The sequence below is a fragment of the Tachysurus vachellii genome, chromosome 3, assembly GCF_030014155.1.
Source record: "Tachysurus vachellii isolate PV-2020 chromosome 3, HZAU_Pvac_v1, whole genome shotgun sequence".
NCBI classification, from domain to species: Eukaryota; Metazoa; Chordata; class Actinopteri; order Siluriformes; family Bagridae; genus Tachysurus; species Tachysurus vachellii.
In genome coordinates, this window is record NC_083462.1 from 11,303,250 (window position 1) to 11,318,861 (window position 15,612).

Consider the following 15,612-nt stretch of genomic DNA (forward strand, 5'->3'; position numbering starts at 1 on the left):
GGCTAAAAAATCTATTCCAAAAATTTTATACACACTTTATGAGTCACTGTAGACTGCAGGTGGGCGGAGCTTCTTGTGCGGGAACAGAAAGCGGTGGGTTCGAAAAAAAATGAATAGAAGAAGAAAAAAAAAAGACATAATAAAATGAATGATTTAACCATTAGAGACCTACTGTTGATTAAAAAAAATCTGCTCCTTTGAATACTTTAATTTGTAGCTGACAAAAAAATTTTTTTTAAAAGATTTGTTAATTAAATGGTTTGAAATATTACTATGGAGTCAACTCGGCCTCAGCTGTTCAACAGAAGCCAGGCCAGAATGTGGAAATCAGGTACACCTTTTACTGCTTCTGTTGGATTTATAATCATCAGTAGCCATGTTCCTCTAATTAAAGGTACTTGATATGTTAATCTTTAGCAGTTTGGTGCTCTGAAGACATCATGTGAGGAAAGAACTGCATCAGCAATGACCTTAAATATGCAACTAGGATTAATTGGCCCTATGGGGACTGAATTGCTCCGTCTGGGGATCTTCAAGCCTCTGTGGCTTTCAAAGAGAAGAAGATCTCTCTTTACAATAAACATGTTTTTTCATATACTTTTTCTCAATGAGACGAGATTAGAGCGTAGATGTTTGGTCGATACAGACAACATCATGGTTAATGAAAGGCAAAAACACCCCTCACCAGCTGGATGGTGGAAGGATGATGACAGCACGATGATGAAGAACATCATGAACTTCTTCTATATGCCAAAGTATTCTAGTGATAAAGGGTAAGCTATTCAGGTGATGTGGTAGTTTAATGGTTAATCAGAAGCTTGTGAGTTCAAACCTCTAGTCCACCAAACTGACAGTTCTGGGATCCTGAGCAAAGCCCTTAAAACCTCAATTGCTCAGTTTTATAAAAATGAAATAAAACGTATGTCGCTCTCATTAAGGTAATCTGCCAAATGCTGTAAATGTAAATAATCATCTGCACTGTAAAGCTTTAAATGTGTGCTATAGGTACTTTTCTTAAAGGTGCAAATAGTACAAACACAATAAGACAAAAAAAGCCACGATCCAGGCACCAGAGTGTTATGAGCTCTTATCGGTTTAATATCCGATACGTCTGTATTGCAGTACCAGCTTATACACCAATCTGAAAGCAAACCCAGAGTTTCCCCACTTGTAATTACAGCTTTGCGGTGCCGCTTGCATGCATTTAACTCAAAAATACAATCTTTCTGACATGACTTAAAGGCACCAGTCGGTAAAGTCTCAGTGTTTTGGTTTCTGTCTCAAATATAAATTGTGTCTGATAAACCATGAAGTTTGTTTATGTCCTTAAAAGAAATGAAAAGGTTGAACTTTTCAGGCTTCAGTTATTTATTTTAATGAAGCTGGGGGTGTTGAGGTGGGATGATCTGCAAAACAAAACAGTGCTCGAGTCAGCTGTTTTCAGCATGAGCTCAGGAATTCAGAAACTCTTTCAGGCCGGTGAGAAAAAAAAATGGATAGAAGACAAGCGTCAACATGAACAGTGTATGAGTTAGTAAAGATCGGATAAAACAGCACACTTGATGTAGCTCACAATGAAACAGATATAATCTTTTGCAAATATACAGTCATTAAGGGGACTGATATGACAGCAATGCTGTGTGTGTGTGTGTGTGAGAGAGAGAGAGAAAGAAAGAGAGAGAGAGGAAGCGTGCAGATCCGTCTATGTGTTTGATTTAATGTGTATCCAGTGTGTGTTTGTGCAAGCGTGTACGAGTGTGTGCATTCATGCATGCGAGTGTGTATGGGGGTGGATGCTTTAATCGGCAGCACACCAGAAAGTGAGAGAGGAAGTCGGCGGATGGTACGGTGAGTAAAACAAAGACAAATCTCGACCACGTGAATGCGATGTGATGCTTGTAACCTTGACTCTATTTTAAGGCAATTTTCTCAAATCTCCTTCAGCAACAACACAACCTCATCAGCCCTGCAAATCACCTACAGGTTAAAGGTGTAACTGGATGATTAAGGGTGTTTCTAATGTATACAAATAAACCAGCAAAGTAAACACCCATCATCTCTGAACACGTGTCTTAAACGGGATTTAACAAGGATTTAAACAAATGATTGAAATTGATGCCATCTACTTACTTAAGAGAGCTAATCTTCATTAATGTAAATCTGACTCATTTTATCTAATGCATCTTTAAAGAATGAGGAGTTACACGAGACACGAGTCCAGTGTGGTCAGGGTCTCAGTATGAGCTTCCTCAGAGGAGGCTTTCACAACAATGGAAGTGAAACCTTGTTTTCACACAACGAACACAGCGACTATACAGCGCTGATGAAACGCGCTCCTAAAATACCTTTCTTTCATTGGGCAAGAGTACAGCTAGGACAAAAACAAACAAAGCCTTGCCAAGTGCCTCTCTCTCTATCTCTCTCACACACACACTCACACACACACACAATTCTAACTAATAACTAATTCATTATTCACACCGAGTCTGAATCCGAGTGAAAGTGAAGCTCAGATTTGTCTTGTTTTTTTTCACTGCATGTAATTAAACAAAGTTTGTAGTTCTGAAACCTCGTTCATTCACCAGCCAGAAATAAAACATAAACAGCTTTTGCAAAGTGTGTGTAGAATTCAGAGAGACTCACATTCAGTATATTAGTAATCAATTATAGAAATAACTCTAATTTTTCATAATTTTTTTTTATTTTTCATAAAATGAATTTTTCATTTTAACACCCTACATTTTATAGATTCATAGAGTATTATATTGTAATTGCACAGCGCTAGCTTATACTTGGTGGCTCAAGTGGTTAAGGCTCTGGGTTGTTGATTGGAGGATCAGGGTTCAAGGCCCAGCAGAGCCAAGCTGCCACTGCTGGCCCCTTGAGCAAGGCCCTCAACCCTCCCTGCTCCAGGGGCACTGTATCATAGCTGCCCCTGCACTCTGACCCCAACCTCCTCAGTTGGGGTATGTGAAGAAAAGAATTCCACTGTGCTGTAATGTATATGTGGCGATAATAAAGGCTTCTATGCCCATTCTATTCTAATTCTATTCTATTATACTGTGCAGGAGATTAGCTTTCTTATGATGAACAAAAAAGCCTGACAAAGACAAGCCACCACTAGACAGACACTAGACAACTGTGTTTTCTTTTTTTGACTGGCTCGCCCCAACTTGGAAATCGCACATTTCCCCGCTCATAATTCTAACTTTGTAGCTCTGTTCATGTGCGTTTCATCTCGTAAATACCATCTTTCAAAACGACTTGAACGCACCACATACAACATTTTTATATGATGAACAGGAGTAAAAAAAACAAACAAACATTCCACCACGTTCGACATCCGACATCCAAAAACTGCTGCCTGAATCCCATGATGCGCTGCATGCTTGGTTCACGCCCTGTCGTTGGGGCGAATCTTTCTTACTGCAGCTTTTGCTTCAGCTCTAATCGTATAAATGAAGCTTTACTGTATATCTAGGAGTGTTGATGAAGATGCTGCCAGAAACGAGCACGAGACGAAAGAACCAGGCGAGCTTTATGACAACAAAACGAAAGACCTGAAGACGCCCAGCTTTCCTGCTGGAAGCTTCTGGTAGATCTGCCTTTCCCAGCTCTCTGTCCTCAGTCCTGTTCCAGGTGCTCCATATTTCTACACACCTGAGTCAGGTGTTTTGTGCTCATGATTGATTGGTTCAGGTGTGCAGGGAAGCAGGACGAAGCAGAAACCTGGAGCATCTGGAAGAGCCCTGAGGACTGCTGCTTCGGACCGTCCTGTTTCTCACAACCTCTTAATAAAAATCTGCTTAGTTCTACAGTACTGGACCTTCCTCCTCTTAAACAAATCAGTTAAAGGCTGGAGACAAAAAAATATACAGTTTACTGTGGAATTTAATTGACTTCGGGCTCACTGACTAATATGCTCTTAATATGAATAATAAACACCGCAGACGGATCTTCTGTGACTATAAACCACTGAAACTACCGCCACCTCATTCCAGCAGAGCGACTCAGACTTAATCCAGATTTCTGAATATTAGATTGCTAGACTTATTATCCAGTTTCTCCAGGATTACATTTTTTTCTGATTGTTGCAGCCAGAAATTCTTGATTTTGTAGCTTTCTTTCAAATTTTGTGATATGTTTTTAGTTTTTCTATATTGGGCAGAAAACTACTTGAATTGGCAAAATTACAAGCACAGTTTTCTTCTTTTAAGCTCCTATCAGTGAAGACACAAGTCTTTAGTTCCATTGTGAAAGCTGTAATCATGTTGGATGCATGTGATAGATAGATAGAGGACTTTGGCTGTGTGTGTTGTGATGATTTTCCTGTTAGTTTCAGTGGTTTGAGGTTTAAGCTGAACAGCAAACAAGGTTACAGTTGAGTTTGATTAAACTCTATAACTGCAGGGTAAGAAAGGGTCTCAATCTCTCTCTCTCTCTGTCTTTCTTTGTCTCTCTCTCTGTCTGCCTCTCCCTCTCTTTCTCTATCTCTATCTCTGCTTGTCTGTCTCTCTCTCTCTCTGTCTCTCCCTCTCTTTCTCTCTCTCTGCTTGTCTGTCTGTCTGTCTCTCTCTCTCTCTCTCTCTCTCTCTCTCTCTCTCTCTCTCTCTCTCTCTCTGTCTCTCTTTCTCTGTCTCTATCTCTGCTTGTCTGTCTGTCTGTCTCTCTCTCTCTTTCTCTCTCTTGCTCTGCCTGCCTGTCTATCTCTCTCTCTGTTTCTACCTCTTTCTCTGTCTGTCTGTGTCTCTGTCTGTCTGTCTGTCTGTCTGTCTCTCATTTTTATATCTCTTTCTCATATTTTTCACTCAGTTCACTCTTCACCTCGTGTGAATTGTGAATTGTTTGTATCCTTTGAAGAGACTTGAAAGCGTCAGTGAGTTTATGACCACCCTGGGACACACACACACACACACACACACACACACACACACAATGCCTTAAATAAACAGAGTATTGTTCATAATTGTGGCTAAAACGTGTCAGTATCGGTATCAGTATCAGATGACGGTAGCTTGTGTGGCTCAGCACATATCTCTGCATGTGGGACTTATCTTTAACTGTTTATTGCTGACTAAGATGACATAAAAAGCATGTTATGAAGGCCAAGGTTGTGCTTGAAATGATTAAATATGATATGACAACAGTGACGCAGGTTCGATGACAGTCCAGAACTCTACACCAACCCCTTTTTCCCTTAAAACAGCTCTATCTTTATGTTTCAAACGTTTATAAATCAACATAAACATCAGTCTCTTTAACTCAATTAATGAAGTCTTTGTGTGTCAGCGTGCCTTCCAGAGTTAGCATGCATCCTGACATGTCTTGACATGTTGTCTCCGGAAAAATTGTGGATGCAGCATCTATGTGTTTATTAAAATGCAGTCAAACAAGCTGCAGATCCTAACCAGAGGTAAAGCATGATAATAATCAAATGCCTGTTTTATACAACAAAGGTTGCTGCATTACATATCAGTTTATATCATGTTCAGAGTGGTAAGTTCTTTGAAGGACAGATGAGAAGGAAGGGGGGGGAGAAGGGAGGCATATCTGTGAGTGGGAAAGAGATGAGTAGTAAAGCATCAAGGAGAGCAGAGAGTGAGCTGGGAGTGAGAACAAGAATGAGCATGTGAGGAACGGAGTGAGAAAGTAAGCTAGAGTGAGCTAACACTAAATGAAAGATGAACGAGTGAGCAAAAGTAGGTACTGTACTTCAGTAGGTACTGAATCAAGTGCAGTATTTACTGAATCAAGTACAATAGGCAGTGAATCAAGTGCAGTATATACTGAATCAAGTGCAGTATATACTGAATCAAGTGCAGTATATACTGAATCAAGTGCAATAGGTACTGACTCAAGTGCAGTAGGTCCTGAATCAAGTGCAGTATATACTGAATCAAGTGCAGTATATACTGAATCAAGTGCAATAGGTACTGAATCAAGTGCAATAGGTACTGAATCAAGTGCAGCAGGTACTAAATCGAGTGCAGTAGGTTCTGGATCAAGTGCGCTAGGGAATTGAGTGCACTAGGTACTGTAACAATTGCAGTAGGTACTGACTCAAGTGCAGTAGGTCCTGAATCAAGTGCAATGAGTACTGAATCAAGTGCAGTAGGCACTGAGTCGAGTGCAGTAGGTACTGGATCAAGTGCAATAGCTAAAGAATCGAGTGCAGTAGGCACTGAATCAAGTGAGTGCAATAGGTACTGAATCAAGTGAGTGCAATACTGTACTGTTACAATACATGGTTACAGACACATGCAGAGTGTACACTAGAGTGAGAGAACGAGTTTGCATATGAGTGCGAATGATCACATTATGAGTGAGTGAGTGTGACAGAGAGCTAAAGAGAGTGCGCACAAGAGAGAGAGAAACAGAGTGAGTAAGTGATGAATTGTGTTGGATAGGAAAAAAAAAATGCAAATCCAGGAAGCAAATCTTTCTTGATTCTGAAGTCTTTGTTTTTATTTGTAACACCGTCTGCCATCTGTTTATAATTAGACGTCGATTATGTAGAGCAGACTGTCCACTATATACTGTATGAGCCCCTGTAAATGAGAGCATTAATACAAACATCTGAATTATAGCCTGAGGTTTTTTTTTCAGAGCTGCTATCAAAGCGTTCTGACCAATCAGACTGAAGAACGGTGTGGTGTAACAGGAATATACGTTTTTAATTTGTGTTGAACGCAGTCAAGCTGCTGAACTGACAGACAGAGAGAGAGAGAGAGAGAGAGAGAGAGAGAGAGAGAGAGAGAGAGAGAGAGAGAGACAGAATATGCAAATGTCCTTTTGGGATCCCACATTGTTTGCCTTCGTCCAGCTGAGAGATTCTTATCCAAACAGCAGCAGAGCCCTGATGAAATGATACGGTAGTTAAAAAGCAGCGGAGTACGCCGAGCACAGGAGCTGATATAATGTCTCTGCTGTCCTGCTATTTACAAATTCTTCCAGCATGGCTGTCACGTTCGATTCATTAGCCTTCATCAGGGTGACCGAAGTGATTAAAACGAGAGGAAATAGCTCTGAAATGTCAACAATGGGCTCCTTTCAGCAAGACGCCAAATGATTCCTCTCAGAAAGCAAAACGCTTCAGGATCTGGGAGAGAGTGAGTTAAACGCCAGCGCTGTGCTTCAACAATGTCACACTCAGCAAACATGCCTGGATCAAACCCAACTGTATAACAAGGAGCGCGCACACACACACACACACACACACACACACCTCGCATCTAATTCCTCTGTACAGTCTATCAGACAGGCAATTATAGTCGACGCTCATGGACACAAAGTGTATTTAAGCTCACAGCGTAACAGATCTTCTACGGTTTCAAACGTTCACAGTAGTCTACAAAATATCAAAAATTAGCAGGATTAAATAACAAACAGAGGGGGCACGGTGGCTTAGTGGTTAGCACATTCGCCTCACACCTCCAGGGTCGGGGTTCGATTCCCGCCTCCACCTTGTGTGTGTGGAGTTTGCATGTTCTCCCCGTGCCTCGGGGGTTTCCTCCGGGTACTCCGGTTTCCTCCCCCGGTCCAAAGACATGCATGGTAGGTTGATTGGCATCTCTGGAAAATTGTCCCTAGTGTGTGATTGCGTGAGTGAATGAGTGTGTGTGTGCCCTGCGATGGGTTGGCACTCCGTGCAGGGTGTATCCTGCCTTGATGCCCGATGACGCCTGAGATAGGCACAGGCTCCCCGTGACCCGAGGTAGTTCGGATAAGCGGTAGAAGATGAATGAATGAAATAACAAACAGGGAAAAAAAATCACTGTACATGTTTATATAACGACGTGATTGTGATCAAAAATGCCGTGAAAAACTTTTCACAGATGTGTGAATATCATGATATCAGTTTGTAAAATGAAACATTTTTCATACCGCTTACGTTATAGCAGCGATAAATCGCTAAAAAACTAAAAAAACAAGAAAGCTTCTCGTCATGTGAGAAAGCAGATCCTCCTCTGACCCGATGACTCGACTGTCATTAAGACTTCTTTTCATCAGGACAAACAGTGCAAAATCCAGCACAACAAAAAGAGCTGTGTGTGTGCTATGAGAAACGTTGGACCAAAATTCAGCCATCATATATTCTACAATCTATCTTCAGGATAAGTTAAACACATACAGTGCGTTTGGTGAGGATTTAATATTTCTCCTACAGCCACACAAGCCTGAGCTTCGAGTTGGGCTTCTGGTGTCTTCTCTGAGTGTAAAATCTGCTTCTCCACACCGCACTGGAGGCAGTCGGATATGAATATGAAAAGACAAGCGTCAGGAAGATTACACACGGATCCTCTGTGAGAGTGGCCGCATCGACGCGCTCTGACACTTGTGTGAACGGAGCGAGCGCTCGACATGTGGCTTGTCTCAGAGCAGTCAGGAAAAGCTTCACATTAAATTCTCGCACAAAATGGAGCTCAGGAGAAGCACATTCTTCTCCGTGCCGTCTTTCTGTGAGAGACGACGCAGACCGTTAACAGTATCCGAGCATAGCAAATCAAATGTACAGCCCAAACCTGTTGCCCAGCCTAACACACACACACACACCCTAAACCTGAATAGACAGGACTTCCTTATTAAGGACCTGTTACACAGCTGACAGCTACCTTTGAATGCACTGCTAATAATAATTAGTATTTTACTTAAAATAAATAAGACAACTGGAACTGATTATGTTTTGTTTCATAGTGATCTTTCATGCTACCACTTTTGACCACAGCCATGATGGAGAGATTTATTAAGAAACTGATGCAGAAAGAATAAATGTGTATTTCACTCATGTTCATGTCTCATGTCCGTATTCATGACAAGCTCTTCTGTGAAAGTCTGTAAAAACTCTCATCACTGAACGGTCTTCAGGTAAATGATAGATAGATAGATAGATAGATAGATAGATAGATAGATAGATAGATAGAGTGTCACGACGAGACAAAGGCGAGTGAGGATCCAAGTGCAGTTTAGACTTTTAATAAACCAAGACAAGAAACAGGCAAACAAACGGGCAGGCAAAACAGGGCAGAATACTGAGCACACAGGAAACGGGAACATCAACACCAACATACAACAACGACCAACACCAGGGAAGTGAACAAACAGGGTAGATATAGCAAGCAGGAACCAATCACCAAGCAGGGCGGAGCAAACAATTAACAGCACGGCAGACAGAAACAGGGCAAAACACAGACAGACTCATTACAGATAGATAGATAGATAGATAGATAGATAGATAGATAGATAGATAGATAGATAGATAGATAGATAGATAGATAAACAGAGACAGATGACAGTGAGACAGTCAAACAGAAAGTCAGACAGACACGTAGACAGATAGACAGAGATGGACAGACAGACAGGCAGGCAGACAGAGAGACAGGTGGACAAAAAAGACAGACATAGAGAGAGCGAGAGACAGACAGAGAGAGAGAGAGAGAGAGACGGATGGACAGACAGACAGACTTTTTTTTGGAAAACTGGAAAATAACAAACACGAGTCGGAACATGATCCGTAACAGAAGCCGAGCTGCTCCGTGCTCAGAAATCCAGACTCATTGATCTTCAGCTTTTTTTCCCCCCTCCATACTTTTATTGTATTTTTTTTCTCTGGTCAGAAACACTGAGTTGACGACCCCTGACCCTGCGTATAGATTTCCACTGCACTACTTCACTGTATTACACTACCGTCTGCAGTGACCATCACTTGTGTATTCTGTGAATGTCTGAAAGAGAAGCGAGTGACCGCGATGCTGCTGATGTGCAGAGTGGAGAGTGAGTTTACTGTTTCTGATAGAAGATATGACTCGCTGATGATATTCACACTTCATTTGTGCTGCATATTTACAGTCGAGCACTGGAGAACTTTCTAGAGCCTCGTGAGCCGTGATGAAGCTTGTGATGAAGCTCACGATACAATGCAGTTCCACCCAGCCAAAAAGAACCAAAAAGTAAACACATACCCTGGCTAAAAATTGACAAAACATACACCATGGTGTAAAAATAACAACGGCATGAAGCGGTTACAGTATCGCAGTCCTACCTGCAGTTTGGAGGAGGGTCAAGAGTGATCTCAGCTAGCTCCTTCTGAATCCTGCAGGAAGAGAAGTCAGGTTTAGAGAAACAACACATTCAATCTAAACACACTGTAAATGTAGTAGTAGGAGGAGAAGGATCATCATTAATATTATTATTATTATTATTATTATTATTGATGTTGTTGTTCCAGTCATACTGCATCTGTACATCATATCATTTCAACTCATGAATGAAGCAGAATTTACTCATTCACAGCTTAATGATCAGAAGCAAGCCTCAGCACCACTAAGCTTCCACTGTTAATCAAACCCCTTAAACCTGTCTTAACTTTGGGCTGCTGTATCACTGCTTGACCCTGCACTCTGACCCTGCATTGTGACCCTGCACTGTGACCCTGCACTGTGACCCCTCACTGTGACCCTGCACTGTGACCCTGCACTGTGACCCTGCGCTGTGACCCTGCACTGTGACCCTGCACTGTGACCCTGCACTGTGACCCTGCACTGTGACCCTGCACTGTGACCCCTCACTGTGACCCTGCACTGTGACCCTGCGCTGTGACCCTGCGCTCTGACCCCTCACTGTGACCCTGCGCTCTGACCCCTCACTGTGGCCCTCTGCTGTGACCCTGCGCTCTGACCCCTCACTGTGACCCCTCACTGTGACCCTGCGCTCTGACCCTGAACTGTGGCCCTGCGCTGTGACCCTGCGCTCTGACCCCTCACTGTGACCCTGTGCTCTGACCCCTCACTGTGGCCCTCTGCTGTGACCCTGCGCTCTGACCCCTCACTGTGACCCTGTGCTCTGACCCTGAACTGTGGCCCTGCGCTGCGACCCTGCGCTGTGACCCTGTGCTCTGACCCCTCACTGTGACCCCACTGTGACCCTGCGCTCTGACCCCTCACTGTGACCCTGCGCTGTGACCCTGTGCTCTGACCCCTCACTGTGACCCTGCGCTGTGACCCTGCGCTGTGACCCTGTGCTCTGACAAGTTTGCTTAAGCAAAGAAAGATTTCAGGGTACGTATAAGTGACAAATAAATGCTTCATCTTTCAAAAAATCCTTTTTCAACTAAAGCAGAATAGCATTAAAGTGTGGATCAGCAACATGCCAGAAATAGCTGAGGCATAAATGACAACCTGAAATAACCTGCAATGCATTTCGAGAAATTGCTTGTTTTTTTTTTTTTGATATTTTTTTTTTGTTGCAATCTTGCAGGTCTTTATCAAGGCAGCAGGTGTACACATAAACACAATCTCCAGAGCAGCAAGAACACGGGACAAGCAAAATCTGCCACTTACATAATCAAGCAGTATACCGCAGCGAGCACACACACACATACACACATACACACACATACACACATATACACACACACACACACACACCACACACATACACATACCACACACACCAAACACACACAACACACACATACACATACCACACACACCAAACACACACACCACACACATACCACACACATTTATTTTTATATATACAGTATTTGCATTTTTTTTCTTTGCAGCTGTAACAGAGAAATTTCCCCATTCTGGGACGAATAAAGGTATATCTTAACTTATCTTATTTTATACCACACACTCACACACATACCACATACACATACCACACCTCACCCCCCCACGCAGACCACACACTCCACACACACACACTTGGACTGTGCTGAGCATAAAACAATGAGGGTCATTATTACTAAACAGCCATTGACAGTATATATACACAATACACCACCATAACCATGCGGTTTATTAAACATGATCTACACATAAAAAATTTGATGCATTAGAAGATATTGATTGTATATTTAGCAATAAAAATGGGTTCGGTCATCCAGAAGGTGCTAGAAAGCTGACAGGGGAACGGTCCAGGCTTGGCAGATTAACGCTGCGCTGTATTAAACACCTCGGGTTTGAGCGGCATTTTGCAAACTGCACTGCTCTGTGTGTAATTAGATAGCAGCTTTTCCTGAGGCGGCACATTTCTGGGTTCCAGGAGCTGGCAGGGGAAAAGCTGGAGCGCTGATGAAGAGGTTTTATTACGCTGCCCTTTGCCTCGCATTTCTAACACACTGTGCAGCTTCCGTGGCCTGCTTCAAACAATCGTATCAGAAAAAAAAAAAAAGAAGAGTATGCTAACTGATATCTATTTTTATATTGCAGATATATTCAATATATTCTGTTAATTCTCTAGAACACCAGCTTTGAAAACTAAAGCACACGTTTATAATAATGTCCTTGTTGTTATATTAACAGCTTGAAAAACACAAAACCGTCATGTTTAAACAAAAAAAATACTGTCGATATGATGAAGCTTTCTGCATTGACGAGACATTTATTTGTATCGTATATACATTTATTTATATCGTTTATTTATAAACGTTTAAGTCAATACGTTTACCGACACACAAATGTGCTCTTTCGGTTTCGTTTCTCAGAAACATGAGAGTTCTTCTTTTTTATTTTTATCATATTTAAGAAAGAAAGAAAGAAAGAAAGAAAGAAAGAAAGAAAGAAATACTGAAGCTCATGAAAACACTTGGTTGCTGCTGTAATGTAACTAATGGCATCATAAACTTCATAATAAAATTGTAATTCTTGGTAAATTGCTGTTGTATAAGAGGAATAAAAAATCAGGAGAATAATCCCTGACAGACTGGTGTGATGTGTATTAACAGGCTGAAATGAATTATTTTCCACTAAATAGAGTAAATAGTGTTTTATTTCTTATTCATTGTGTAACAAATCTCTAGTCCACATGATCAATACTTTTGGTTTAAACAATTCGGTAAAGTCACTTTTTCCTCACGCATGTAATCTCATCTCTCCTTAATCTCCTCTCATCCTGTCTTTTCTCTTTCTCTCTCCTCATTCTCACCTCTCCCTCTTCTCTCATTGTCCTCTCTTTCTTTCTCTTCTTATTCTCACTTCTCCCTTTCTCCCCTCCCTGTATCCTCTTTTTCACTCTCTTCTTATTCTCACTTTCTTCTCTCATTCTCTCTTTTTTCTTTCTCTCCAATCTTTATACTCTTCCTTCGTTCTACCTCTTCTTATTCTCACTTCTCCTTTCCTCCTCTCCCTCTTGCTTCTTTTTCTCCCTCTTCTTATTCTTACCCCTCCCTCTACTCTCCCTCACTCATTCGCTCTCCTCTCTTTCTGTCTCATCTCCTTTATTCGCTCCTCTCGTTCTCGCTCTTCTCATACTCACCTTTCTCTTACACTCACCTCTCCCTCTCTCCTCTTCTTCTCTCTTCTTATTCTCACGTCTCCATTTCTCCCATCTCTTACACTCTCCTCTCCTTTTCTCTCCTATCTTTCTTTCTCTCTCCTCTCTGGTTTTCCTCCTCTTATTCTTTCTCCTCTTTCTTTTACTCTCCTTTCTCCTCTCCCTCTCTTCTATCTTAACAAGTCACGCTACACTTAGAAGCTCATCCTGATTATGATGCAGTGGCTCTTGTAGGTTTTTGTCAGTACACCTGTACTATACCTGTATCAATTATTAATCCACACTGAATCACTGCATGAGGAAACACTGCTTTGTAGAAAGCGGGAACTAGCTGACATGCTTCAAGAAAAGACTCTGTGGCCCACCTCTTGGCACTGGTAGAGAGTTTAACAGGTGTCTTGCTGGAGAACTTGGCCTCCTTTTTCTTTGGCGGAGCCTGTTCCCTCTCTCTCTCCCTCTCTCTCTCCTCAGGCTGCACCGACGGCGCTACGTCTCTCTGTTCGGCATCGGAACTGCCTCCGCTCGTATTGGGACTGTCACCTGGCCTCGGCTGGACCTCACTGGACATTCTGATCGGGGGGAGAAGAAAACGGTCAAATGATTACACCAGAACACCTTGACTTAAAGTTTCATGTTTGTACTAAATCAGCAGTGTCAGTGTAACACACACTGTTACATGACAAACAAAACCCACAATCTAGAACAAAAGCTATAATGTGAACATGGAAGGCAATGCCTGTGCAGCAAAGGAGCTGCTGCAAGATCTGTACAGCAGATAAGGGATTTTAAAAATAGCTGTTCAGTGGAGTTATGAAATGCAGCGTCAAAAATGCAACACTTCCCCAAACAGTCAGATATGATGTTGAGTCAATGCATCACAGAGTCATTGATGTGTCATTACCGTGTCGTCAACGTGTCATCAAAGCCTGGATATGGCTCTAAAAATGATAGAGCCTACTCGTGTCATTACATAAGCCACTCTTACACACATAAGGTCTTTAAAGGTCACAAGCTCGGATATTGCTCCAGAAAGACTTGATCAGAGTAACGATAAACCGTAGAGAACAAAAAGGCCACGTTTCAAACAACTCCAGAAGAAAAACTTATGCACAGGGCAATAAAACCTGAACAAGTAAATAGGAGTGTTGACAAAATATTTTAACCGAGAAATCCACTGTCCACTATATTAGGAACAAGAAAATCATGCAGGTACAGGACAAGCTTCACTTCATGTTCAGGCTGCAGGGGAAAATATCAGTGACTTTGACTGTAGCATTGAGCTGGTTTGAGTATTTAAGACACACACCATTAGCTATGCATCACTTTTAAAAGATAAAGATTATAGATAATAGGATTCACAAATGTTTTTAAAAGATCACAGTTCTTCTGGACTTGATAATATTTGAGAATTAAATAATCATACAAAATACACATTTTTTATTTAGCATTTTGTTTTTCTACACTCTTTTATGATTACTTTGAATATTTGAATGCCGTGTGTGTGTATGTGTGTGTGTGTGTGTTCGCGCCCAATACACTGTTGACCTCTAACAGATAATGTGACAGAGCCTGATTAAGAATTGCAGATAATAGCCCTGAATTTCCACTTACTGAATTTTTAGCAGTTGACCTGTATGAATGAACAGCCATGAATTTTTATACCCTGAGTTAGCAAGACCTGAATTTCAAAGAGGATCGTTCGAACGTGGAATATCCGAATACCCGTGCCTCACAGTAATAGAAAATTCTACATGCAATTTCTGTCACGCATGATGAATTCAGGAATAATCAGAAGCTGCTGAATCTGATTTAACTCACTTCCCTGAGCAACACTAATGAAAATGTGCTTCATACAAAGACGCCGTTTTCAGAAATTCATCTTCACTAACCACTTTATCCTGGTCAGAGGTGTAGTGGATTCAGAGACTTTCCTGGGAACACACAGGGAGGTGGGAAAATACACACACACACACACACACACACACACACACACACACACACACACACACTCACTGACATCTAGGTGCAATTTAGAGTAACAGACTGATATAGTGGAAGGATTTTCTCAAGAAACCCATGCAGACTTTTTAAAGCTATGATCTAATCTTCAATTATCAAAACATTTTACACACTCACTGTCACATTTCTTGCTACAACCTGGACTGAGAGTGAGTGTAAGACTCTGTGAGTTTATGTGATGTGTTCAAGCCTAAAGTTTTAAATAATACAGTGCTTCATTTGGTTTATATGCAAATAACTTTTTTTAATTGTATTTGTTTAATTTAACAAATATTTGTATTGTAAAAGCTTTTACTCGACCAGTTGTCAGAATGA

The 15,612-nt window shown here is 41.5% G+C and overlaps 1 protein-coding gene across 1 annotated transcript in view; it reads right to left on the bottom strand.

Annotated features, from left to right (window-relative positions):
- The window catches only part of LOC132842828 (ubiquitin-conjugating enzyme E2 E2-like), a 51,370-nt gene that overhangs the window by 34,428 nt on the left and 1,330 nt on the right, over positions 1–15,612 (bottom strand). Inside the window, exons 2-3 of the mRNA XM_060865719.1 lie at positions 13,644–13,847; positions 10,040–10,090 (exon numbers count right to left, since the gene is read on the bottom strand). Coding sequence (XP_060721702.1) covers positions 10,040–10,090; positions 13,644–13,846 — 254 coding nt within the window. The 5' untranslated portion in view covers position 13,847. The remainder of the gene's footprint in view (positions 1–10,039; positions 10,091–13,643; positions 13,848–15,612) is intronic.